The sequence below is a fragment of the Pyrenophora tritici-repentis genome, chromosome 2, assembly GCF_003171515.1.
Source record: "Pyrenophora tritici-repentis strain M4 chromosome 2, whole genome shotgun sequence".
Lineage (NCBI taxonomy): Eukaryota > Fungi > Ascomycota > Dothideomycetes > Pleosporales > Pleosporaceae > Pyrenophora > Pyrenophora tritici-repentis.
Genome location: NC_089391.1, coordinates 3,771,742 through 3,797,856, shown reverse-complemented (window position 1 = coordinate 3,797,856; position 26,115 = coordinate 3,771,742). Strand labels below are relative to the sequence as shown.

Here is a 26,115-nt window from a genome sequence, read left to right as displayed (position 1 = left end):
CGGTATCGCAGTCCGACCAGTCACTATTCGTCACCAACTACTCGTCACAAAATGCGGAGACCCGCCCGTCGGAGAAATCAGCCTTCAACAATCGCGACATATTATCTCCGCGCACGCAACCGTGGTAGAGGGGCCAAGTGCTGCTGCAATACTCCAGTTAATATCACCGGGTTCGCATTCATGATGCCTAGTCAAACACTCAAAGCCGGCCACCGGGATATTATCGTAACAATATGGTTCCGTCTCCAGTTTTCTTGTCGCTATCTATTTCCCCATGGGAGAATTGCGGGACTGATACCGTTGGTGACGTAGCCCGCAGAACTAACAACCTCGCCTCAGGACAGGGAACGTAGTTGTTTCAACGGAGGAACCACACGGCCGAACGTCCACCATCGTGATCAAGTCTGACTTTGGATACTTGTTGAAATCAGATAAGACAAGCCTATTTGTGTAATATATTGCGCACTTCTCCGTGCACGCGGGATGCAACTTTGTTTGTTTCGGCACTTGGGCAGCGACTCTGGACGGTGAGATCTGCAATCGCCCGGGAAGATGTCGGGCTTGGACTTGGACTTGTTTCCAGCCATGTGCTCGTCTCGAAGGGGGAGTGACACTCTAATCGGGATGATGCTGGCTGACTCAGTCTAGCACATTCCCTGCTCTTTCGGAAAACTGGAGTCCGTATCTGCGCCGCGCTTGTCAAGACGGAATGAATCTTTGGCACTCTAACAAGCATATCTGAAACCGTGCGTCGCCTGACGAGTCATCGCAAGGCCAGACGGTGAGGGACTTTGAAAGGTTGCTGCAGCCACAGCCGCACGCTTCCGTTTCGGTGTCGGTGCTGGCGACGGCGCTCACGTACATCACGATGATGAAATTACGTACATGTTCTATCCCTACGTGCTCCAAAGACTCTGCCTGTGAGCGTGTCGGTGCCGTGTCGATGCCAAGTGACTAGGTTTGGTTCTCTATCGCAGCGGCGGAAAGAAGGAAAACTGCACGCGTGGACGTGGGGACGAAGCATCATTTCCTGGCTGTCGATCGCTGGGCATTACCAAGCCTTGTGGCGGTGTTGAAACTCAAGATAACGAAGCAACAGACGGCATCGGCCCGCCGATCTTGTTACGCCGCCAATTTTAGCGCGTTCCTCAAGTCATGTACATCGGGCTTGGGGATGGCGTACATGATACTGCAACTTCCACCACACTCTCTTTTGAAATCCGGCATCAGTGTTGAACTACGGGCTTGGTCATCCTCTTTCCAAATTATCCACGGACAAACTTGCTCGTCTCCAGCCGCTGCCAAAAGCCTCAGAAGTCTCGGCGGTAACACCGTCAATGTACTGATACTCAATCCTTGCATGATAACTGGGTCAGCCAAGGCGGAATGTACATCACTGCCTTTATGTTTGCTTGGCTTGGTGAGACGTACCGCCCCAATCGAGCTCTATCATCATGCTTCCCGCCGACACTGCGCCAAGGGCTGAGGGCCCGCTCCGCCATCTACGAGACATTGCTAGGCCAACCCCTATCACAGTCTATACAACGTTTATACCCACCGGCAACTTGTTTTTTGTGGGACAAGTGATGAGCCAAGAATGCACTACCTAGAAGCAATCCCGATTCTGCACGCAGAGCCCCAGCTTAGGGTGTACCTACGTACCATGGTAGGCCTGGCCCAATGCCGCCAGTGCCGCCAGACGTTACGCACAGGGAGAAAGAAAGGGTGGCGACGCCCAATCATACGAGTCAGCTAAAACACAGGGAAACCCTCCCTATGAAATACGGGGGCATGTTCTTCTAGAACGACAATTGGATGTGGAAACCTAAAAGTAAAGTGAGCTGGGGTGTATTCGTCCGCACATAGTTCCCATCCGACTAGCACCGTACATGGATCAAAGCTTTGGGCCGCAGCACATGAGAGCCTCTAACAAAATAATGCAACATACCCTGCGGTTCGCGGACTCCCAAGAACCCGTACTCTCTTGGCTTCTCTTGGGCCTACACCCCTACGTTGCTTGTGCCCGGCGGCACTCCCTCATTACACAGCGAGTTTGACCACCACGTCACCAAGGGAAAGCCAGCCATACTCTACCCGGGTATTACGCGCGTGCTTAGCAGATGTGGAGCCGTAAAAGAACGTTCTATCAAACCGATGCCTTAGGCTCATACCCCAGATGCATGCCGTTCTGCCACCACTGTACCTATATCTAGGCCCCGCCGCTTTGACTATTTTACGATTCCATACCAGCCTTCATCAGTGCGTCTAATTGAGCGCCTCCCCTCCAACACGTGCTATCTGTGTTGAGCACCCTGCTGCATACCCCATAAACGCTTTCCTTGCCCTTCATTTGCTCCTGCCACCCGTCTCCACGACTTGCCACCCAGCAACACCAACAACATGACGGCAACAATATCCTTTCACAAGGAGACTCGTCCTAACAACGAGGGAACTCTCCCACTGTCCGAAGCACCAACTGCAAACAACTCTATGCGGGACCAGTCTCCTTCGTCGATTGCGACGATTGAGGAGCCAGACTGGCCACGATCATGGCGCGCCTATGCATGCTTGCTAGGATGCTTCTTTCTCATGTTCAACTCGTGGGGCCTCGTCAATGCCTACGGCACATGGTCTTCGTACTACGTCGGCCACTCATTGCGAGGAATTGATCAACTTGAACTGAACCTGATCGGATCGACGCAGTCCTTTATTGTGCTTCTTCTTTCAAACGTTGTTGGCAGACTTCTGGATGCTGGTCATTCTCGCAAAGTGATCGGATGCGGTACTTTCCTCGTTCCATTTGGCTTGTTCATGCTTTCCGTTGCGCACCCTAGCGACGTCGAGGCCCTCGGAAACTTTGGCTCAATTTGGGCAACACAAGGCCTTGTCGTTGGCCTGGGCATGGGGACCTTTTTCGTATCCAGCTCTCAAGGTAAGACGCAATCTTCACTTGCCATTACTTCCAACTAACTCGAGTATAGTCGCTTCAACATGGTTCCCTAAGCGCAGAGGCCTTGCCGTAGGTTATGTTGCTTGTGGTGCCAGTGTAGCCGGCGTGATATATCCCTCGATGCTGCGCTACCTGATCAAGTCGGTAGGGTTCAACGATGCTGTGCGCTACGTTGCGACCCTCACATCCGTGACATGCATCTTTTCCTTTATCTTCTGCACACCCGATCCTGCCCACGAGCATCACGAACCGAAGACATGGGGAAAGCTCACAACCTGGTTCGATACAGAAGCCTTCCGCAACAAGGCCTTTTGCTGGTTTACTGCTGCCATTGCTTTCATGTTCTTTGGCTTCTATCCCGTCTTCTTCAACCTCGAAGAGGTAAGTTCGCATCCTTCCTTTGAAAGATGATATCAACTAACATTGTATAGTGGGCATCAGTACGCGGATTCGGTACTCGCAATCGATCTTCTTCCGAAATAGCTCCAGTGGACACAACCAACAAACCCCTTCAGACCTTCTGGCTACTTGTCATCATGAACGGAGCTTCAACTGCTGGACGGATGCTTCTTGCTCACTTCTCGGACTGGGTTGGTGCTCTCAACATGCACATCGGCTCCCAGTTTGTAGCTTCAATGCTCACACTTGTACTCTGGTCCCAAGCTGGGTCAGAGACTGATGCTATCGCCTTCTGCGTAGTTTTCGGTATCTTCTCCGGAATGGTCATCGGCCTACCTCCTGCATCAATCGGCCATATTCTCAGTCGCTCCTACACCGAGCCTGACAACATTCAGTTCGCAAAGAAGAAGCTCGGACATTGGACAGGCATGATGTACACCTTCGCCGCCATTCCAGCTCTGACTGGCCCTGTCATTGCTGGTCATCTCATCACAAAGTACGACACATATATCACTGTGCAGATGTGGTCTGGCACCAACTTGATGCTCTCATGTTTCTGCATGATCATCTCTCGATGGAACTTACCTTGCGACAATGGCGAGCATGCGAAGGACGCAGTTATGCGCGCGATGAGCTTCGCGGAGACCACTGAGAAGCGTAGTGCCAGCGAAGCACCTACTACGACGAGAGACCCTCTGTCGCAGGCCCCAACCCGTGTTCCAAGCACACGCTCTCAAGCTTCGGACATGGTCTGACCGTTATGAACCCCTTAACGACGATTTCTTCTCATTAGTGCTTTCCTTGCATGGCGTTCGGGGCGATTTTGCTTAACGACGTGAACGATTACGTATTCACCCCAGCGCGCTGGGACATGCCCCCAATTTCTGTTGTATTTCCTCGGTTTGTTTTGTATTCACATAGTAGATTTTGGTATATCCTGGGACATGTCGAGAGTTCCCACAGCGAACACACTTTGTTTCCGAACCACTTCGAGACAACGTAGGCGCAGGGAGCTCCTCGATACATGGGTTGAGCATCAGTTTACGGGTTGCACGAATAGTATAATCAAAAGTATCGCTTTGAACTTCTCCTGCATCTTTGTGAGTGAATGCGATTGCCTGGTTGAATATGACGTTACGTCATCACCAAGGTACCTGCCTGCATTGCTTGTGGTCAGCGTCGCGGCCCTCACTTCTTCTCACTCTTCCTTCGTCATCATAGATTTGCCACCAATATTCAGCCGCAACACTGGTATACGATGCGGCCTTTGAATGCTCGGTGCATACTATGCGCGTACGTGGCGATCTTGGATAAAGGTATCTTCCACGAAATCATAATCAATCACCGTTCAGATGTCAGCATGCCCGTCGATCCACGTGTCGTATACCTTCTTCTACAAATATGCCGGCATTTGATCAATGGCCTGATTCGATTTTTGGATCGGGACTCAGGATCGCCACATCGCAATGAAGTTTCCATCGATATACAAACCGTCTCACATAAACACCCTGGGAATCCCGAACAAGCTCTGGTAACCCGCAACTCCGCGCTTTCCTAGTTGCGCTCATGTCCACGCATCGATTCTGGGCAACTACGTACACCAGTAAGCTAAACTTTCTGTTGAGCGCCTTGGCTGAGACCCTGATGATATCGACATGTGACGCTGACCATGGGTTCGCTTGGACGTTGCATTTAAGCGCCACAGCGGTAGTTACACTGAGGATGGAAGGTTGGTCATAGTGGACCAGAAAATCAAGAATTGCACGATTTTGTCGGTACAGCAGGTCTTGGCATCTCGAGCTGTATTTCACACCTAAACTCACGTGGATAGCAATGTTAGGTCCCTGATATTGGAAAGAAGCTTCGGATTTCGGAGTTGGTCGACTACATGGTCACTCAGATACACGTAAGCCTCAACATCGGCCCTTTTGAACAAAAGCTCTTCTAAGCCTGTGAAGCAAGCCTTATCCTCGACGCCAAGATCCCGAGTCGTTTGCTTCATTGCCGCACTGCAGGCTGCGAAATACCGCCGACTTAGAACTATGACCCGGGTTCTCATACGTATAGCATACCGCGCCCACGCGTATCACTAAGTTAAGCAAAACAGGGAACTTCGGATAGATATAAACTTCGAACACAACATGCTAATCCTGGCAAATGTTTCGGGCCTTGGTTCTCCAAAATATCACTGCGGTTCTCACAAAACGTTCTAGACTACCGAAATATTTGAAGGGGGCAACTTGGCAGCGGAACAGCGACCAAGAGACGGCGTTGTTCTGTACCGTATACTGCCAGAGGCTCCAAGTCCACGCGGATATTAAAAGAAGGGTACACCAATGCTGCGCGAAGTCTTGTGACCTGCATAGAGGAGTTGGGATGGTGTAGGCCAAGACGCGATGTGGCACATGATGTAGATGGTGTCAGTCGCGGGAAAGAGATGGCGGTACACAACAAGTATTAGCGACTACCTAAGCACCTAACACCCAACGTGGATATCAATATCGATTGTTTTAGTAATGAGAGTAATCGGCGTCGTCGGCCTGGTTAAACGGACCAGTCTAACATAGGTACTCACTCTTGGCATTCTGTACACGACCTCTGAGGCATTAACGAACATCACAAGCCTCGTCTTCCTTCTGTGGTACTGGGAATAAAAGTCCGGCGGTTAACACCTTCAACACTAAGCCCGACCCATCCGCAGTGAACCAAACACTTCAACACCACCGACACCACCACGATACCCACCACAACCACACCAGCCACACACCGCCCCGTTCTAGACTCTTACTCCGTCTTTGCCTCACTCTGAAACCTGGCAATGAAGCCACATGCACAAACCTCCACACGCAGATCATCCGGTGAAAACATTGGAAAAGAAAACGCAACTATGACAGTATTCCTTACTTCCCTTCGGCTACCGTTTCTCGCTGCTACCGACCGCCAAGAGACTACATAGTGGCGATCAGTACATCAGACGCACAATGTCATGCGCTCGCATTCGGAAGTTGTCAGAGCTTCGGTTGTTACTCTTCTTTGTGTGTGTGTGCGCATAGCTTGGTACCATGACCATGCTTCTTCCTGCCCCCTTCTTCCTTTTTCATGCCCAGCGATGACGCAGGGACAACCAAACGCATTGCACAGCCACAATGACCACGTATCACGACTTTTTCGCCAACGCTGAAGCGTATGCCGTAAGACCCGGCAGCCGATTGATCCTTCCAATGAATCATGGGTAAGCTTTTTGGGTGCCACGTATGCAAACATCATGGCGTATTGGAATGCAATATGGAAAGTATTTCATATCGGAAGTTGGCAAAAACCATGGAGCATTACATGATGACGATGGGAAAAAAAGACCGGGAAAAACTAGACAAAGAAAGCCCAGAAACTCCGCGCCATGCAAAGTATGCGTACACAGGAATTAGGTACTACCCACTGCCCATCAACCCAAATCGGTGATAAAGATCAAGCCATCGCCAGACTCCATGCCAACCGAGAATGAACAACTACAAAAACGCATGTGCTCTGCTTGAATATGATCCAGAAAAGCTCATACCCCGACTTCTGTTGTTATCAGTTCGCGAGCTTCGCCATGCTTGGTGTCTGTACTCCGGGTTGCGCAGTATGACCCGCAATCTCGAGGACGCTGCTTGAGCTTTCTCCGCCCCCTTGCACTGTCATACCCAAAGCCCGTCGAGCGTACTCTTTCTTGCCGTTTGATACACTGTCGACTGGTGAGTGTGGTTCTGTTGGTTCTTGCAACCATGACACACTTGTGCAGCGGTTCACAAGTCTGACGGTGGTTTCGTCGACAGGTGCGAAGTGATTACCGCTCGATATCAGAAGATGCAGGAGGCGGAGTAGCTCATCGCGCTTGTAATGCGGCGGCCTGCTGATTTGACTGTGCAAGAGTATCGGATGGAGGACCCGTAGATATGTGTGGCGTAATGCATTTGCAGCAGCGGAGTCGTGGGGCAGATCTATAAGATTCCGCAAGATAACATCTACTAGTACGTGGAGATCATTTGTGTAAAAGTATTCTGCCGTAGAGGGGTTGCCGAAAAGAAGGTAAAGTACTTTGAGGATAAGAAGCTGAAGGGACGTCTCCGACTCCCGATTTAGAAGGAGAATCAAATTGCATCCGAAGGTCTTGTAGGTTAGGCCGTGGGTTGATATCGCTTTGATGACTCGGTTTGTTACTCCAGGACGCCCGTTACCGTGATGGCTGGTAGATGCTACCAGGTATTGCTCATTTAGAACCAACTATCACGGTATTAGCTTTGAAGATACCGGCCTCTTTCTATAAACTTACCAAGACACGTATGACGGGGTAGTGGTATGGGTCGTCGGCATCGTCAGAGGCGCCTTCTATTATCTCCAACAGGTAGATGATGAACACGTCGTTCACTGCCACTACATCAAGTATCAGCCAGTGCTCCAATGAACGAGACAAAAAGGATGCGTCAACATACTGAAGTCCTCGTAAGTTAATCGCTGAATGCGAGACGACTCATATAGAAGCTGAAGAAGCAATTGATGCAACGTCGTCTCCTCCTGTACACTTTGCATCTGTACCAACTCGACTAGTCTGGCAAAGGTGCCCTCAGAGTGCATCATCTCGAAGACCTCGTCATCTTTGCTATTGCGGCCGTCGTACAAGAGGAATGCGGCCACTATGTGGAGTGTGGGATTGTCTTCTTCCTGGTTCCCGGGTCAGCCTCGTACTCTCCCCGCAACCGTACCAACTCTAGCCTCATGGACATACTTGTAACAGACAATATATTATCTGCTTGCGCACATATTCCTTATTGGAGGCGAAGAGATCGCCCTCGAGCATGCGGAAGATACATTTCGCGATGCTGAAATCGGTCTGCAGGTATTCGGCTACTCGTGGTCAACGTTGCTCTCCGCAGTGCGTTCAGAGCGCGTACATCTGTAATTTGTCGTGACATTAAGAAAGGATCGTAGCGAGTTGTCAATTATTTCATGCTGGTGGCAGCGCGTGGATACGATATCGTCGAGTTCTGTTGCGGGCGGGTTAATCGAGGCTCTCTCTTGGTGGGGTTACAGACTCGCGCTCTTACCATCCCAGAACTGTTGCTCATTCTCGAGATGATACGACACCTCAAATGCCATGTCGTAGTCGCGGATCTCTTCTTACAATCATCCTCCCCAATAACGTAGGCTTCAAAAGGCTGTCGAGGAAGGCGCAGACTGTATGTTGGTGGTCAGTTGTTCGCATTGACTCGCCGGAGATTCACCGGCGTTAGCTAGTGCGTCACCGAGTCTATTTTGGGTGTAGCTGGTCACAGGTTTCAGAGGAGAGCAACCATCAAGACGTAGCTACGTGTCTTCTCGGATAACGTCGAAAGCAATTTCATGTTGGTGAGTGGGCTGGGACCGCTAAAGTTTGCGATGCGTACCAGTCTTATTGGTGGCTCTACTACGAATCGGAAGCCCTCTCCACTCGTACGACCACGGGAACAGTGCAAACAAGCTTGATCATCAAAACGTCGTCATCCTTGATTCTCTAGAATGAATCAATATGAGAGGAAAAGTGTTCACGGTCTCTAGAATTGGGAGAAGCGTAATTGGGTATCTGTCTGCGTTTTATCTCGTCCGAACATCTATTCTAAATCAAACCCCTAAGATCGTATCTCATCTTCGCCAGCTACTATACTATACAAACTCACAAAGTGGGCGTGAATGATGAGACCTCTTTGCCTAAAACTTCACGCCCCACTTTGTTGCCAACGCCTTCCTCAGCTCATCTTCCCTCTTTCCCAGAACCGGCAAGCCCCTCTCCACACAGGCCCTTTGAATCTCCTCTTTACTAAGAGCTGCCCAACCACCATCTCTCTCGATCAGTCTTTGGTCTGTACTCAAGTAATCCATCTTTTTCTTTATGTTCCTCACAAGAAGCCGTTTTGGCGGCGTAAAGGGTACCCAATCGAACAGCGCGGGGTAGCAGTCCTGCTGTGCTGCGACAAGGGAGAGTTCATAAAGTGTCAATTCGTCCCAGGCTTTAGCGGATGGCGTCATGACTGTGCCTACTGTGTCATTCTTTGGTGGGTTAGAAGGCTCGTGACCTTGTGTAGACCCGACTGGTTGGCGATCCTTCAGCATGAGACGCGTGGCGTTGATACTAATTTTGTGCAGTCGATCTTGCCGCTTGTCTTCCATTTTTCTAAGGGAACGTTCGACCTGTTGTGGAATCCTACACGCCTCAGGAACCAGAGGTGTAATGTACATGACAATAAGCGGTAACCACTCTCCAAGAGCCAACACGAGAAGCCCGAAAGGCGGCAACCTCAGAATATCGGCTTTACTTCTCCTGACAACCTGCCATTCTGCTCTTGTCAAGACTTCGGTGATGTCCTTATTGGGTGACTGCGCAGCTTTCTTGCGCAGTGTCTTGGCAAGTTTGTACGTTTGTCGAACATGCGAAAGGCCTGTTTTGTAGAAAGTGACATATGCACGACCGGCACGCCATAGCCACTTGACAATATTCTGGTCTGGATTTCTTGCGGGAACGGTGATTTCAGGGGCGTAGGTAAAATGAGGTGGGTTGAGTCTTTCTGAGGCTCGTATAGTCGTTGCAGTAGTCGTTTTTGAGGCGGGTGAACGCGCAGGAACGAGGGAAGGAGTGGGTGCTTTTCGTGATGTAAGCTGGGAATTTGCGATATCTTTCTTCGTAGGCACGTTCGTCTTCTGTGTCTTGCCAGGTTGTACAGGTGGCATTGCGTTACCGTATCCTGTTCTCTTCGCTGGTGCTGCTGTTGATGAAGCATGACGCCTCATCTGCCCCATGGATATCCCCGCATGACAGTCACTGTATACAGTACTCCGTGACATGTCGTACCATATCTTACGGCTCAGTGCAGGCGCAATGGCCCGTATATGCACGCCTCGGTGACATTGTATATTTGTTAGGGTGATGCTCGAACGCGCGGGTATTATGAAGGTGGAGAACATTGGTCGTGGTTTCATTGTGGATGTGGGGAATAAGGCATAGAGCCCGGATGCTTGGTCGCGGGGTAATATTCGATCGTTGACTGGTCTTGGTCGTGACGCTCTCAATTCGCAAGATTCAAAATTGGGGCGAGATGATCCCTGTTCGTAGCGGAACACGATGACACGATGTCATCACACCTCGTGTCTGCGCTAACCGGATTGGTGGGCTAACGTAATCAATTGAGCAATTCTGCGTAAACTGTTGCACATAATTCCGTAATCCTGAGGTCCATATGTTGATTTCTAAAGTCCCGAATGGAACTGCCTTTCTAATTGGCGCCCACCGGTTGCGCCTTTGTCCTACTAAGCAATGCATAAACCCGGAATGGCTGTAGAAAGTCCCTACCAGCCACCAAAGGCAAATGAGAAACTCCAAGCCCATGTATAATCATAGCTTCAATGATGCGCCCCCAAACACCTCGCCAAACGCAGCAGTAAATAAGTGGGAAAACAAAAGACTACAGTAAACTCGGTTCAACAAAACAACAGTACAAGTATACAGAAGAACTGAAGATATGGGAAAAAGTGATCATAACCACAAGTAGGAGTGATTAGAAGTAAGGTTCCGGTCAAAAAATTGTCATAATGACACTCGGGTTACTGATGACGTGGGGATGGGTTGCGCGCTGTTGCCGCAATTGTGGTGGACAGGGAAGAAACACACGGGCCTTGAGCAGGGATTTTGCTACTTTCGGAGGACTCTGAGTAGAATGGCGCAGTCGGATTGATTGGGAGCTATAGAATGGCGATTGCATTTGTAGATGGGGCAATGCATGAGACAGAAGTTGCTGGTAGCAATGTCGGAGTTATGGGATGTTTGAAGAATCATGATTTGGGCCGTGTGGCAATGGCCTAATCAGCGCTGGTATTGGGCAAGCTGAGCCATGATCTCGCTCATGTCTGGCGCAGGTCCAGGTTGGTTTGGGGTCTGGACTGGCGGCGCGACTGGCTGACTCTGGTTTGCGAATAGGGAAGCAAGCGCGGGAAATTGGTTGCCTAGCTGTGCAAGATGTGGCTGATGTTGGGCAGCGAAACCTGGAGTTTGAGCAGGGCTAGGCACCTGGGCGAGCAATCGTGCAAGATCAGCATTCAGTCCTGGATTGGGCTGTGGTTGTGCGCTCTGAGGCATGTTATTGCCGGACATTGCACCGAGCAACTGCGACAGGCTAGCACCATCTAGAGATGCGATGAGGTTGGAGATGTTGGGCTGGCTGGTCGTCAGAGCTGGGAAGGGGTTGCTCGGCTGAGGAAAGTGCGGTGGCAGGTTCTGGCCGAAGGCGTATGAGGTTGAGGGTGGCAGGACGGGACGAGATTGGTTTTGTTTGGCATTGTTGACGAGAAGACCAGCTGTTGTGGGGTCCAGATCAGCGTATTCTACGATGCCGAATTAGTATACTTTCAACTGGTAGAGATGTTTACATACCGTTGAATTGGACATTGTTGGCACCTCCTCGACGGTCAAAGATCTGAACGCTGACTTTGCCCTTAGTCAACCCTGTAGTGTCCAACCTCACTATTGCTAAAACGCCTTCCAGGATCTGTCTTCGAACCACAGCTGGCTCAGGAAAGCGCCCACTGAGTATCAGAACATTACTCCGGAGCTGTTGTGTACGGAATGTATCTTCGACGTAGCGTATAAAGTCCCTAATATGACGTTAGTATTGGCTTGCATTCGACATATAATGGTTCGGGGAGAACGTACCGAGGCAAACCTTCGTTAAGTACAAGGATCTGGATATCAGGAACTTCATGTGGTAGTCGGCGACGGAGATCCAAACCATCCTCGGTGTAGTCGCGTCGCGGAGACGGGCTCCTATGCCTGCGGGGAGGTGTTCTTGACCTGCTGCGGTACCGTGTGTCGAACCTGTCGCGGCTCCGGTCGCGCGATCTGACGCCCCGAGGCAGTGCTCGCGGTGATGGCGATCGCATGGGCCGATAATCGTCCCGATCGCGAAAGCGCCGATCTCGGTCTCGAGGGGACATGGAATTAGGGTGGGCTCCGTAGCGACTGTCCCGGGGCGGTGGGCCTGTACCACCTCTGGTATAGTCGGGCGAACGTGATCGGCGTCTTGGAGGCGGGTTCTGTGGCTCGATCTTCTTGGTGTTTCGCTGAGGTTTGGATATCTCGAGATGCATTTTCCTGCCACGCACTGCCTGTCCTTGCTCGGCGTCCAATGCCCTTCGACATGATTCCGAGTCCAAGAACTGGACGAAGCCATATGCCTGCTTTATAGATATTTGCGCGAGTTGGCCGTGGCGATAAAATCGATGGAATATGTCACGCTTGGTGACCTTCTCGGTAGGGAGGTTGCCGATGAATAGACGGGAGCCCATGGGAAACTGGTCCCACTGGCCCTCGGTGACAAACCTCCGCTCCTGCTCCAAAAACTCCTCATATCTCCTGTTCACCTCTGGTGGCCACCGTTGGTCCTCATCATCAGGTGTCTCACTACGCTGGCCTGGCTGCTGCTGTTGCGCATGACTGGGCGGATTGTGGGCATTCGAAGGCTGTAGAGCGCCATTCCCCCGTTGCTGGGCACTAGGCGCTCTCTGATTTTGTGGGTGATAGGACGCGATGTCGTCGCTGGGATGATAGTTGGGATGTGTAGCGGGCTGGTCTTGAGTGGGCGGTCGAGGAGGCAGAGTGGTGGTCGACGGCAACGAGGCATTAGGAGCAGCATATTGACCCGTAGGCGCATTGTGTGCAGCAGGCGTCAGAGAATCCAACAAGGCTTGTACGTCAACATTGGTGGCAGCTTGGGCCGGCTGCGCAGCATAGGCATTGTCATGGGAGTATGGGTACGCAGAGTGAAGATTTTGAGCCGACGCCGGGGGAGCGTCAATGACAGCAGTGCGCGCGTGGTGGTGTTGTGCGAAATTCTGCATTGAAGAGGTATCATGCGCCTGCGTACCCATGGTGGTGCCAAAAGCAGATGAGTGATGGAAAGCGCCGCTAGCTTGCATGGCATCACCTCCCCCTTGCGCTGCTATATGCTGGTGCTGGTAGTTTTGTGTCGACGGCTGGTCGGCGAAGTACGGCGTGGTCGTCGTGGTCGCGTTCGCGTTGGACGGGTGCGACTGTTGCGAAAAGTGCGAGGCTGGAGTGGAAGCAGGACCGTTTGAGAGATTGAGATCATGATAGCTTGCATCCATGTGCTCAGCCAGAATGGGAATGTTGGCGGGCGAGGGGACGTTTTGCGGGCGCGGACTCTCTGGCGTCAGTGACTGGTGCCGTATGTGCTCAGCTTCTTGCGGCGGGCTCGAGTTGGGTCTCATGTAGACTGTAGAGCTGCGAGAAGCGAGCGCAGAGCTGGCAACGCTGGCGGAACACGACGGAGTGAGGGAGGTCAACGCAATAGCATCTACAAAACGCACCGTCGCGACAAGGGTAAGAGGGCTTGGGTGGAGCTACTAGTAGGAGAAGAAGCTGGAGGAGATGGGATGGCGGGGTTGGCAATACGTGCTATATGAGAATGGATGATCGGAGTTGGGTTAGAAGATGTGGCAGAGGCGCGCAACCGTCGAATTCTAGCAGGCCGCGTCCACAGGCACGGAAGCGATATGCAGGCCTGCAAAAGTGGTAAGAGCAAGAGGATTGGTGAAGACGGCGAGCTCAGGAAGAAGTTGTGCAGCAGACAGCAGACAGCAGACAGCAGTGACTGGACTCGGCCCTGTAGGCTCCGAAAGAGAGCCTGGAATCTCACTTTGGCTGGGACAAGCTTCGCACACGTGACATGGTTCTTGCTAGTGTTTCTCCTAGCCGCCGCAGACATGGGTGACACTGACTTTCGCGCACCTTCTGGCTCTAGTCTACACCTTTCACCGTTGCTGCATGATTTCATCTTGACAAAGTGCAGCGCACCAAATTTGCACCGCTAGTACTGTATTGATTGAATGCTGCTCGCTTTGCTGCGCACCCGCCTCCTGAGCCAGGCCCCGCTCGTGACCGCGAGGGGATCTGTGCCTGCAGTGCGACACACTCACTCATCATCGAGCAGCACCGGCGGCAGTGCAAGCGACGACGAGCTCCAAGCTGCACGCAAGTGGCTCGCGGAGCTGCATGCGGAGGCGATCCCTCTTCAGAGCATTGGCGAATTGAGCTTTAGCAGATCTTCCGGGCCCGGTGGTCAAAACGTAAATAAGTATGACCAACTTTGAACTACTCCTCTGCGTCAACGGCGCCGCTAAACCCAGTGTGCTCAAAGAGTCAATTCCAAAGCCACCCTCAAAGTGCCGCTGGACACCCTTCTGCGCCATGTGCCTGTCGCTCTCCACAGCGACATCCGACGTTCGCGCTATGTAGCTGCAAAATCAAACACCTTCATCGTCCAGGCCGACGATAGTCGCAAGCAGAGCGACAATGCACAGAGCTGCTACAAGCGTCTCTACCAGGCCATTGCCGAGGCGGCACAGCGCGCTGTGCCTTCCGAGACGTCTGCGGAGCAGGCACGGCGTGTCAAACTTTTGTACGTAGTACATACGAACTTTGCTCTCGCCCCGTCTCCGACGGCCCGAAAGCTGATAAGCCTGTCTAGACAGCAGTTTGATAACGAGCGCCGCTTGAAGCACAAGAAGCAGCAGAGCGCTAAGAAAACCTCGAGGCGAAGCCGGGGTGATGATTGAAGCGGTCTGCGGGGAAGCATGCCGTCTGTAGTATTGCTCGCCCGCACGCGCAGGTGACGTGGTTCGACAGTAGCACTCATCTCACGATAGAGCGAATATAGCCGCAGCGGTGTAGCTCATGGCCATAGCCCGATAAGAGATAGGACAGTACTTGATGCAGGGTATGCTTGGTATAATCTGTCCGCTGACCAGACGCCCCTTGAATCCTTCACCTTTCCGTCGCGGAGACAAATTTTTGCAGCCCTTCATTCGCAGCCCAGTATTTGATACCTGTCCGAGCCAGCATATCCGCCTCATGCTTCTTGCCCTGATTCCGTAATGATTCGACCACGCTAGCAATTTCATCACCGCTTCCTTCACCATGCTCCATTCCTCGCACGTGTTTCCGCAGGGCTGCACGCCATGCCTTGTGCAAGCCCGGATCGGCATCCGCAAGTAACCGATGTAGAGATAACAGATGGCGAACAGCGACTTCGGAGACCCTGGTCTTCTCATTGGGATGCTGCTGAACGGTAGCGCTTATCAGGTCCAAGGCCTGGCTTAATGCGGCGGCCAATTCTGCGCCGGTAGCGTTGCAGCCGAAAAGTTGCATGCGGAACCTGCAGATGTCTGTCTCGATAGCGTGCGGGTAATGCTCTTGTAGGTAATCAAGCACGTGCTGCAAAATATGGGGTATGCATGAGAGCTGTTCAAACTCGGCAAACATGTCGAAGAGTCTCTCGGCCATCCTGGGCTTGCCCTGGAACTGCTTCATGGCTGCATCAAAAATAGCCAGCGGAATAGCGCCTGTGAGGACTGGAGCAGAAGCCAGGTTCTGCAGCGCAACCTCATCTACACCGTCGTTTTGCTTCAAGCTAGGGTTCACGTCCTCTGCCGTCACCGTTGGAAGCCTAATCATATCCTCGTCGCCATCCTCATCCGTTTCTGCCTTTTTCGTACGGTCAACATCTAGACCAAGAATCTTCCTCCGGCCTGCAATCTTGCCAACGTAAATGGTCTCCAGTTTGGCGTATTCCACCCACATGGTTTCCGAGTTCTTGCAGAAGCGCAGGCCACGCTGCATGTAGCTTCGCGCATTCGTAATGTCCGCCTGGGTCTCCATGAAGTAATTTGCGGCGATGATCCAGATGTCTGGCTTGGTGGGGTGAAGGCGAGCGACGGAAGTGAAGATGTCGTTCAGCCTCTTGTATGCCTTGTCCTTGCGTGCAAAGTCGATATACTGCATCCATAGTGTGAGGTCGCCCGAGAATTTCCTCGTCGCGCGATTGTAGAGAAAATATATCGTCCGCTGTCCATGGCCCTTGTATCGAGCACCCAGGCGCTTTATGCGTTTGCGGCGGAGAGCGTCGACGTTTTTCTCGAATTCGATATATCGCATGTAGTCTTCAGGATGTGAACCGCGGGCATTGATTATATGCTCGAAATCGGAGCGCTTCTTTGCAATGGAGCTGATCTCTTCCTAGACGGCCTGGTCAGTATTGACGCTGTTGCGCCAAGTGTCTGCTGCGCTTACTCGTGTGAAGATTTTCTTGCGCTCAAGCTCGTTCAGCTCCGTCGCCGACTGCTCAAGGTAGAAGCGCGCCTTGTCACTTGGGCCGGCCATGTTTGCTGTGTGTGGTTGCTGGGGAAGTTGTAGACAGGAATCAGAAAAGTTGTCCGCCCCAGAAAAGTTGTTCGCCTAAGTTCCCAGGTTCATGATCCTGCTCATAGCGTCTTGGCCTACGGAGCGCGATCCCTGGCCTTACGCAACAACTTCAGGAGGCTTCCGCGTTTGGACAACTGGTCTTCCATTCTCCACGCTCTTTTGCTTTTTTCTCTTTCCCAATGTACGAAGATTGCTGAGGGACGACTCAATTGCTTCAACATGGTCAAAGATAAGGACGGTGACACGATCGCAACGGTACGCGCAGCTAGCCGTCACCCCCGAGAGCTCCGCATGCTCACAAGATGTAGTTCAATGGAAGATGGATAGCCTATTCGCATACCGCAATGGCCTACTGTATGTCAAGATATCAAGCTGCAATATCACCAAGCTTATTGTAACTGCAGGTGCCTTTGTTGGAGCCCTAGTCGTCGGAATGTACGCGCATTACTGTCTGATCCTACCCCACGGCGCGACTAAACATGCATAGAGGTCTTCATTACCATAAGATTGTAGAAAATGAGTTTTATGTTAGTACCCGTACTTATCAGACGGACGAATAGAACTGACGATGAATGCAGGGCTACCCGGATGAGTGGTTCCCCTCTGTGTCGGCGACCATTGGCGACCGCTATCCCGAACGTTCCGTCTTCATGCTCTTCATTGCCCTTACATCTGGTACGCGACATACAATGACTGATGGAGAACCATACTAAGCCACGCAGGCCCTCGATTCGCATTGGTCGGCCTTTGGTATGCCCTGACCCGTCGTCCGAACTCGTCTCTTCCCAAGTTTGTCGCTGGTGTTGGTATCTTTCGGACTTTGACCTGCGGAGGATGGACATACGTGACCTCTACCGATGATCACGACTGGCATGATATTTTCATGATATCCTACCTAGTTGCCACACTACCATGGACCATTGGCTGCATTGCTCTGAGTCCCAAGAACCCCACTGCACTCAAGTACCGCAAGACTCTTGCTGGCAGTTTCTTTGGCACACTCGTGCCATTGATATACTTTTTCATTCAGCACAAGGTACACCGTGTTGCAGGAGGTACGTCTGATCACGTCTTGTGGATTATACATGCTAAAAAATGCAGCCTACACCATCTACGCTTTCTTCGAATGGGCACTGGTCTTGCTCGACGTAGGCTTTGATGCCATCACCATGTTCGAGTTCCAACACCTCGAGGTGGTTGTAAAAGATGTACGAGGTGTATCTCGCGTGTACGTTCCACGACTTCCGAAATAGATAGACACCCCACCACAAATCTATAATATTACGACCACTCTCTGATCCTCTCTTCTTGTAGTGCGGGCTCCAAGCCAACGTCCGACGCCGTCCTAGAGTAAGTGCTCGATTCTAGGCAATCAAGCGAGGCTCTGACCCCCTACTAGGAAGAACAAGGAGATGAGCGCTACCTTTTCCGGTGCATTTTCTTGGTTTGGACTTATCTATACGGCTGCAGATGTGTACAACGGAGTGAGTTGGACCGACACCCGTGATATACAGTCCTAACAATCGCAGTTTGTATTTTGGTCCATGTTGACATCACTCGGCGTATGCGTCTGGTGTACGTTTTCTGCTCATACTATGGAGGACCCGTGCTGACCATATGCAGACTTCCCTCTCTGGCACATGGGCATTTCCGGTTATGAAGCCCTGGTCATGTGTACCGTCTCTCCGTTTTTCCTCGGCATCAAGCCTGTCCGCTTCCTTGCTACTCGCTACCCATGGTTCTTCCACCTGCTATCGCTTTCTGGTCTTCTCGCTTTCCTCGCAAAGACACCTGTCAACCGTCTCTTCGCCGTTGGATTCGGTCTATCCATGTCCTGCCTTGCATGGTCTGCCACTTTCTTCGCAGAACGGTCACAGCCGCACCGTCTTGAGGCTCGCATCTCGGCTTTCTCTATTGGTCTAATAGCCTCTAGCATTGCAAAGTTCGCGTTCTGGACAAACAATCCCATTTGGCCGATTATGCACGAGCCAAACGGTGGATGGAACAAGACTGGTGTTGTATTGGCTGTGATTGCCATGCTCATATCTACAAGGTCAACTGCTGGCGCTGGGTCTGATATCCCGGCTCAAGGCCCTACCAAGGGATCCTCCATCTTTGCAAGCTTCGGTCTTGCCGGTGTACTCTTCTCCATGCACTCGCTACTCTCGGATTCAAGCACCATGATCTCTTGGGTCTGGGAGGGCTACCCAGTTCGTGGACCGCTGGCCGTTCCTCATGGTAGTGTGACGTTGATGGCCATGGGCTTGGGCGTGATGATTGGAATGTTCGCACCAAACCTTTCGCGGTCGTGGGCTTTCTACGGCGTAGGATCGATTGGCGCTGCCGTTTTGACAACGACGAGCCACTGGACTGGATACTATGGCGCCCTCGTAATAGCTGTCTACACCATGGCAGCAGCACCTGTCCTTATAAGCCACGCAGCCCGCCATGCACCAGGTCGAACATTCGGTCTTGCTTTCTTGGTCTACAACTTTACGGTGCTCTTCCACGTCTGGGTCGTAGCCTATGCCTTCGTTCCCGGTGGTCCTCTTGTTCGCGAACGCACAGACTGGGTCATGACGAGCATGATGCTTCAGATTGGTGCTGGTATCTTCAGCGTCTCCGCCCAACCACCAGTACTCAAGAGCTACAAGGGTAAAGCCGTTGTCACTGCAGCTGCTAACAGACAGCGTTCCTACTATCTCTATATCCTCAGCGCTCTGGAGCTTGTTGCTATCGCCGTAGCATACCTACGCTTCCCATCGTACGACTACAAACCCTACCACCCCGAAACCAAATCCATCACAGCTGGTATCTGGACGATTCACTTCTCTCTCGACAACGACATGTGGTCATCCGAGCACCGCATGCGTGATCTGATCAAGGAACTGGAAGTCGACGTCATTGGGTTGCTAGAAAGCGACCTCCAGCGTATCATCATGGGCAACCGCGACACAACCCAATTCCTCGCCGAGGATCTAGGCATGTACGTCGACTACGGCCCAGGTCCCAACAAGCACACATGGGGCTCGGCTCTGCTTTCCAAGTTCCCCATTGTAAACAGCACACACCACCTCCTCCCCTCTCCCGTTGGCGAGCTAGCCCCTGCCATTGAAGCCACCATTGACGCCTACGGTGAAATGATCGACATCTTTGTCTTCCACTCGGGCCAAGAAGAGGACCCAGAGGACCGTCGCTTGCAGTCGGAGTATCTAGCCGAACGCATGAAGGCCACGCCTCGCCCTGCCATTCTTCTCTCCTACCTCGTCATCAAGCCCGGCGAGGGCAACTACAACACTTATGTTGGTGAGAAGAGCGGAATGAAGGATATCGACCCTACGGATTGGGATAGGTGGTGCGAATACATTCTCTACAAGGGATTGAAGAGGAGTGGATACGCCAGGGTATCGAGACATACTATTACAGATACAGAGTTGCAGGTACGTCGTCATGATCCCCTATTCAACATTTCCTCGGGTATATACTAATAAAAATACTAGGTCGGCAAGTTCGTTGTTGGCGAACCAGAGAATGGGAATGATATGGTGCATGAGAATCAGGTTCCTCCTGGTCTTAGGTTCCCTGATTTGTTCAAGGGTCAGGGTGTTCGGGGACACAGGTACCATGTCTTCGACGAACCTAGGTACTATGCTTGATTGAGTGGATGGGAGAAGAGGTTTGAAGAAAAAGAGGATTGCTGATAAAACTGTTGGTAGTGGATGGAAAGTTCGAGTGTAGATTATATAAATATGTCGAATTGTCAATTTTCTTGCATTTGATACCACGTCTATTCTCCTCCCGGGGGACACACAAAATACACTTTGTTTGAGTATTGATTCATGAACAATACAGATTCACATCTTCTATATCAAAAAAGCAGCCGCCTTTTTGCGCTGTAGCGAGCTCTTCTTTTGCTTTGTGGAAAAAGAGCCATGAATAAGACGCCAGTCCCGATGCAAATAAATGCGTGAGCCCCCTTTCCCGCCTTTCCCACGCCGACCGTGTAAAGCCCAAAAAGCGCAGAAGCCATACTTTTTCCCGCTCATGTCCATCCCTCATCATCCATCGTGTGTGTGTGTGAATATAAAACCTCCCCAGAAGCGGCAGATTTATACGCCTCTTCACTCAGCGCGCCCAAAAGACGTAAACTTCCTACGCTCATTTCGCGACGGCAGCACTCAAGACCTGAGTCCTGAAGAAGCCGCCCTTTGTCCGCTCGATGACTTGTTGGTAGACGGATTGTGGTGGGTGGTTCATAACGACTGTGCCGGCTTGGTAATCGATCTTTGCGTCTACGCGTGTGTCGCGGATGAGGTTAACAATCCACTTCTCACCCTCGTCTTGCGAGAGGCCGAGGCGGGTGGAGAGATCCCTGGTTAACAATGTCAGTACTGCAATATGTTATGTCTCGTCTGGCAATGACTCACTTGATGTCGATCCTCTGGTGGATCTTGCAGTAGCTCTCCGAGATGAGATGTCTCGCGGCGTCGACGAATTGGTCTGCTGCACCCAACAAGAAGAAGTCGTTCTTGAGAATTTCCTCTGTTTCGCTGAGCTTCTTCTGTGCCTCCTCAAAGTCAAAGTCGATGTACAGGGCCTTGATGAAGTCGGTGACTGGGTCGCTGTACTCGTAGCCCTCTTGCCGTACAATCCTGATCAGGTCCTTGAGCTGCTTCTGGTACTGGTTCGAGTTCCTGCCACGGTTGCGGGCGGTGATGACGGCGGCGGCCAGGTAGCGCAGGATCCATGGGCAGTTTGTCTGGATGGTGTTGATGTAGGCGGGCGAGAAGAACATGTCGGTGAGGGCTTCGCGCGAGGTTTCGTGGTTGAAAAGGGGGAACAGCGACCAGTGGATCAACCAGGTGCGGTGCTGGAGTTGTGCGAGTGGGTTGTTGAAGAGGCGTGTGTCGATGATCTCCTTGAGCTTGTTGATCTCCTCTATGGCGGAATCCCAGTTGACGGAAAGGATCTCGCAGGCGAGCTTTCCCCAGGTGGCTTCGCGCTCCTTGTCACCGTCTGTGGTCTGTACGGGCATGTTAGCGACCTGAATTCCAACACTGCTATTCTCTCGAGACACATACAAGAACCCTGAAACGATAGAGCAGCTCAGCAGCATGTGGGTAGACACCACATGAGTACTGGAACTGACCAAACTCCAACAATTGGTTGACCATCTCCATCTCGACGCCATGGCTCTCCTTCAAGTAAGCCAAGTTCTGCTGCTTGTCACTCCTAAGGTTCGTAACAACATTCTCGTCGTCGAGCAGTCCGCTGATCTTGCTAGTGGCCTCCTCAAGCTGGTCGCGCTTTTGCAGTACAGCCTCGCGCTTCTGCTTGAACTCGTCAGACATGTCGTCGAGTCCGTGGACTTCCTGGTGTAGCTGTCCGACGAAATCCGTCATGTTTGTGGGCTTGAGGAGTTCGAGAAGGAGTTTCTTCTGCTCCGGGGTCTGGTCGGCTTCTTCATCGCTGGAGAAGTTGAGGAGCGGGTAGACGAGGTGACGGTCGAGGTTGGGCATAAGCTTGGGGAGGAGCGAGTATTGCTCGGCGATGTTTGTCGCAGCGTCGGCCATGTTGGGTATTTGTCGCAGAGTTTCCGTCGCAGCTGCGGGGTGTGGGTGCAACAAAGGCGGCGTGGTGGGTGAGGATGGCAGGCCGGGCGCGAAATTCGTTGTCGGCGACGGCCGTGGTGGGGTTGGTGAATGAAAAACGACTGTGCGCAAGCGAGGACCCCTGTACGCTAAACTTCTGGTGTTGAGCCGCAAACCATTGCAGCAGCGGGCATCCTCGTTGTCTGCATCGCGATTCTATAAACGTCGTGTCTGCTGTTTAGGACGTTTGCTGGCTTCTTTTTGTATCGCAATGACTCGGTTACAGTCTGTGGTCCCTCTGTTGAGGCCATTGGCCACTCCAAGAGCAGTCGCATGTTGCCATCACTTCCGATTCTCGACGGTAACATCACGGCAAAGTAGAGGTAATCTAGTGCCATTTGACATGTTACGTATAGTGATTGACGTACTTTAGAATTCCCACCAAATGTCAATTCTGTCAAGCAGTCCTCTCTCCCACCAAATGCATCGCCCAGACAGCCACGGACGCCGCGAGAAGCCCAGCGGGCCGCCGACCTAGCAGCAGCAGAATCCCTCACCGAAGGCGACAGCGCGCAGTCCCCAGAGCAAAAGCACATACTACCCTCCAAACACCCTCGCGCCGACAACAAACCAAACAAGCGTTCATCGCAAGACAAGCCAGCACAGGCCGACAACGTTACACCTAGACCCTTGGACGCGTTCGACAAAGTAGCCGATACAACCCAACAGCGGAAGAAAAGTCTACCCAAAAGACAAAATATATCACAGACATCCGAGCTGGTCCTACCACCGCCCGCATACCATATATCGAGATCAATCAACAAGCACCTGCCAGTCTACACAGACACAAAGCGCGGCGGCAACCTGCGCTTGACCATCATACGGAAGGTCGCGGGCGATCTGGTCGCACTGAGGGACGAGGTGAAGGATTTCTTAGGTAACAAAGGCGAAGAGGTTACGATTAATCACTTGACGAGTCACGTCCAGATCAAGGGTCATTGCAAGAGGGAGGTTGAAGAATTTCTAACCGCAAGGGGTTTTTAGAAACAATGGAGAGAGGGAGAAATCATGGCTGAATAGGTGTAGCATAACGTGTATCATATGGAATGACGCTAGCATGCATGCGTGGGAGTTTGTGTGCTTTTCATGACATGAATTCTACCGACATATTTCCTGCTGTTTTTGATGACGTTGGAGTTGTAAAACTACTTTGGTCTTTGTGTATACGACATGGGAAACATTATGGAACAGGCCAGCCACGTACGTCAGATGGATCTAGATGTTACGAACGCGTTGTTTCGTCCACTGATCAAACCACCCAAATCGCAACGTGGAAATCTCACGAAAGTTCAATCATCAGATCGATTGATGTCAAGAGTCTATTCGTGGTCAGCACAGAAAATTCCATGACATCAATTGGTGAATATCAGTGATGCCGTCCCGGGTGCACATGATCCCATCGTCCAGCATCATGATTACATTGGCATAAGTATTACCACAGTTGTGGAGCCACGGTCTGTGTTGTGAACTTGTCTAGTTTGCTGGTTCTAACGTCCTTTAGAGTTTGGACGAGCATAGGTGCAGGGGATGCATTGACTACCACACACTCGAGTGGGTGGGAAATCTTGATTGTTGTGGTTTAAAAATATCTCGTTTACGGGTTGAGATAGAGTGGGTGGCATGAGATCACGATATGATCAAACCTGTGATCATAGGCATCAAATTTGGTCGGCTCAGGCGCGCAGGTGTGGTCCAGACCATGCCCTGATTGAGTGTCGTGGATGGGACGACGGGAAAGCCAAATGAAAAGTGCAGAAAGTAGGTGGTCTCTGTTTGCAGGGCCAGGAGTACTCAGTGATCGGAATGGTCTGGTCTGGTCTGGTCTGAGGGTACAGACCAGACCAGACCAGGTGCTTACATAAGGACCGGTCCGACCAGACCGGTCCGACCAACAAGACCGCCAAGAATGAGGCTGAAGCAAAGAAGGAAGCCGAGGAAATGTGTTTTACTACTGACTGTCAATCTAGTCGTCTTCGTTCTCACTATCCTCGATATCGCTGTTCCCCTCAGCTTGGGGCTTTCCATACCAGGCCCGGAGACACTCGCACGCTTCTATAATATCTGCCTTCAGCCTACCACGGCGATCGACGATAGTAAGCTTCGCGCTACTAAAAAGACGTTCGCATTCATCCGACATAGGCGAGATCGCAAACATGTCTAGAGCGAAGCGAGCGAGATCTCGTTGGGAGTCGTAGCGAGATAGCCAGTACGCAATAGCCTCATTGCTAGACTCCGCAACAATCAATTCAATCCGGTCACTCTCCTAGACCCACTTACCTATCTAGGTAGGGCTTAAACTCCTATAGGTAACTACTAGGCTTAAAGCGGTAATCAATCAATCCAATCTGAACCTTCTAGGACCCACTTAATTGATTGTTGCGGACTGTGCTCATTGCAACCTGCCTCTTCGTTATGAAGCCGGTCAGTAGAGATGTATTGTTCATACAAATCAGTTGTAGAAACTGGAGCGTCTATTCGAATGCGCTTATGTTCCCGCTGGCGATCAAATGCTGGGTCAGGATCTCTCTCCTTCCTGGCTGGTGGTGGCAGCATCTCGACAGGGTACCTTCCCTTATACTCTGTCTCCCAGAGATGCTTCACCGCTAATTGTGCGTTTTCAAACCACCTCTTCTTCTCTTCGTCGCCATGAAGAACCCACTCTTGCCTGAACCATCCCCACTTGCGATATGGATCAAGGATTTGAGCCGCATAATATGCCGGTGGAAGGTCAGTATCTTCAGGGAATCGATTTTGCCAATTCAGCTGCTGATTGTTATAGTACTCAACGCACTTTAACCAAGCAGCATCAGCGCAGCCTTGAAGGTACTTCCATGTAAAGTTGTTATCGTCCTCAGTGTGGATGTCGTGGTAGTGATCCTTCGTCTCGCTTATCTCCCGGAGAAGGCAGTCCAAAGTTGAAAACCAGTCCGCAAGTGACGTCTTCTTACCTTCAGAAAGCAAAGTTGCAGCATAGAAGTCTTTGAGAGCGAGTTCAATCTTTTCAAGCTCAAACCAGTGCTGTCCATCAAGCTTAAAGTTCGCGATCCCTACGGAGCCCTTTCCAGGTACATGACGAGCCGAGAAGAGCTCTAAACGTTCTCGAACATTTAATGCACGTGTAATCGAATAAAACCATGAGTTCCAGCGGGTCGAGTTGTTCTGGATAAGCTCAAGCCCGTCGAATTGCGAAAGATCTCCGCCGATAATAATTGTAGCAAACTCCTCACGCCGTTGTGGAGTAAGCCTGATGTATCGCACCAGGTTGTGAAGACGACCCAAACATCCGAACTTCTTCCAGAGCTCTTCCACCTTCGTATAGTCGCCACGTTGATGATGCTTCTCCAGCTTCGCAAGATACTTCTCACAGTTTCGCCCCATAAGGAACGCCTGGCAACAGAGGTTGATGACATGGCCCAAGCAACGCAGCCGGCGATGACGACGTTGTTTTGACTTCATCCATGGGCAGAGATCCTTGAGTATAAACTCAACAGCGGTATCATTTGCCGAGGCATTATCCAGCATAAAGTATCCAATCTGATCTCCGCTAATGTCGTATTCTTCCAGCAATTCAAGGACCACCGATCCAAGATTCTCTCCAGTATGTTCGCCGTATATACGTCGCATACCTAAAGCGGTAACACGTCGCATGCCGGTAGTATCAATCCACATAGCGACGACGCCTAGGATAGCGTAAGGGTTTGGTGAAGTCCAGCACAGTCCGCAACAATCAATTAAGTGGGTCCTAGAAGGTTCAGATTGGATTGATTGATTACCGCTTTAAGCCTAGTAGTTACCTATAGGAGTTTAAGCCCTACCTAGATAGGTAAGTGGGT

General features: G+C 51.4%; 10 protein-coding genes across 10 annotated transcripts; 4 read left to right on the top strand and 6 right to left on the bottom strand.

The window, feature by feature from the left end:
- Positions 1 to 2,400: 2,400 nt before the first annotated feature.
- On the top strand, positions 2,401 to 4,104 carry PtrM4_069000 (ProP, Permease major facilitator superfamily; the record flags this gene model as incomplete). Its single annotated transcript, XM_001933571.2, has 3 exons — positions 2,401 to 2,932; positions 2,982 to 3,331; positions 3,382 to 4,104. 3 exons carry the CDS (start codon positions 2,401 to 2,403, stop codon positions 4,102 to 4,104), a joined length of 1,605 nt encoding a protein of 534 aa, XP_001933606.2.
- A 2,818-nt stretch (positions 4,105 to 6,922) lies between these two features.
- Positions 6,923 to 8,485, bottom strand: PtrM4_068990 (DUF2013 domain containing protein; the record flags this gene model as incomplete). The annotated part of the gene is made up of 6 exons (XM_066105842.1): positions 6,923 to 7,612; positions 7,662 to 7,762; positions 7,822 to 8,050; positions 8,115 to 8,233; positions 8,281 to 8,373; positions 8,434 to 8,485. The coding sequence occupies 6 exons, from the start codon at positions 8,483 to 8,485 to the stop codon at positions 6,923 to 6,925; spliced, it is 1,284 nt and encodes a 427-aa protein (XP_065964469.1).
- Positions 8,486 to 9,073: 588 nt separating this feature from the next.
- Positions 9,074 to 10,090, bottom strand: PtrM4_068980 (LETM1 domain containing protein; the record flags this gene model as incomplete). The annotated part of the gene is made up of 1 exon (XM_001933569.1): positions 9,074 to 10,090. The coding sequence occupies one exon, from the start codon at positions 10,088 to 10,090 to the stop codon at positions 9,074 to 9,076; it is 1,017 nt and encodes a 338-aa protein (XP_001933604.1).
- Positions 10,091 to 11,219: 1,129 nt separating this feature from the next.
- PtrM4_068970 (RNA-binding protein (RRM domain)) lies at positions 11,220 to 13,639 on the bottom strand (the record flags this gene model as incomplete). The annotated part of the gene is made up of 3 exons (XM_001933568.1): positions 11,220 to 11,737; positions 11,787 to 12,007; positions 12,066 to 13,639. The coding sequence occupies 3 exons, from the start codon at positions 13,637 to 13,639 to the stop codon at positions 11,220 to 11,222; spliced, it is 2,313 nt and encodes a 770-aa protein (XP_001933603.1).
- A 618-nt stretch (positions 13,640 to 14,257) lies between these two features.
- PtrM4_068960 (RF-1 domain containing protein) lies at positions 14,258 to 14,986 on the top strand (the record flags this gene model as incomplete). The annotated part of the gene is made up of 3 exons (XM_066105841.1): positions 14,258 to 14,505; positions 14,569 to 14,829; positions 14,899 to 14,986. 3 exons carry the CDS (start codon positions 14,258 to 14,260, stop codon positions 14,984 to 14,986), a joined length of 597 nt encoding a protein of 198 aa, XP_065964468.1.
- Positions 14,987 to 15,194: 208 nt separating this feature from the next.
- Positions 15,195 to 16,589, bottom strand: PtrM4_068950 (HAT (Half-A-TPR) repeat protein; the record flags this gene model as incomplete). The annotated part of the gene is made up of 2 exons (XM_001933566.1): positions 15,195 to 16,445; positions 16,500 to 16,589. The coding sequence occupies 2 exons, from the start codon at positions 16,587 to 16,589 to the stop codon at positions 15,195 to 15,197; spliced, it is 1,341 nt and encodes a 446-aa protein (XP_001933601.1).
- Positions 16,590 to 16,850: 261 nt separating this feature from the next.
- On the top strand, positions 16,851 to 20,287 carry PtrM4_068940 (Frag1 multi-domain protein; the record flags this gene model as incomplete). The annotated part of the gene is made up of 12 exons (XM_001933565.1): positions 16,851 to 16,886; positions 16,940 to 16,985; positions 17,036 to 17,066; positions 17,119 to 17,158; positions 17,210 to 17,306; positions 17,354 to 17,686; positions 17,733 to 17,859; positions 17,946 to 17,981; positions 18,031 to 18,115; positions 18,161 to 18,206; positions 18,255 to 20,071; positions 20,132 to 20,287. The coding sequence occupies 12 exons, from the start codon at positions 16,851 to 16,853 to the stop codon at positions 20,285 to 20,287; spliced, it is 2,850 nt and encodes a 949-aa protein (XP_001933600.1).
- A 502-nt stretch (positions 20,288 to 20,789) lies between these two features.
- On the bottom strand, positions 20,790 to 22,204 carry PtrM4_068930 (YTH1, Cleavage and polyadenylation specificity factor (CPSF) Zn-finger protein; the record flags this gene model as incomplete). The annotated part of the gene is made up of 3 exons (XM_001933564.2): positions 20,790 to 21,003; positions 21,059 to 21,654; positions 21,713 to 22,204. The coding sequence occupies 3 exons, from the start codon at positions 22,202 to 22,204 to the stop codon at positions 20,790 to 20,792; spliced, it is 1,302 nt and encodes a 433-aa protein (XP_001933599.1).
- Positions 22,205 to 22,493: 289 nt separating this feature from the next.
- PtrM4_068920 (Img2 domain containing protein) lies at positions 22,494 to 23,266 on the top strand (the record flags this gene model as incomplete). Its single annotated transcript, XM_066105840.1, has 2 exons — positions 22,494 to 22,605; positions 22,656 to 23,266. The coding sequence occupies 2 exons, from the start codon at positions 22,494 to 22,496 to the stop codon at positions 23,264 to 23,266; spliced, it is 723 nt and encodes a 240-aa protein (XP_065964467.1).
- A 979-nt stretch (positions 23,267 to 24,245) lies between these two features.
- On the bottom strand, positions 24,246 to 25,951 carry PtrM4_068910 (uncharacterized protein; the record flags this gene model as incomplete). The annotated part of the gene is made up of 2 exons (XM_066105839.1): positions 24,246 to 24,507; positions 24,648 to 25,951. The coding sequence occupies 2 exons, from the start codon at positions 25,949 to 25,951 to the stop codon at positions 24,246 to 24,248; spliced, it is 1,566 nt and encodes a 521-aa protein (XP_065964466.1).
- Positions 25,952 to 26,115: the final 164 nt, after the last annotated feature.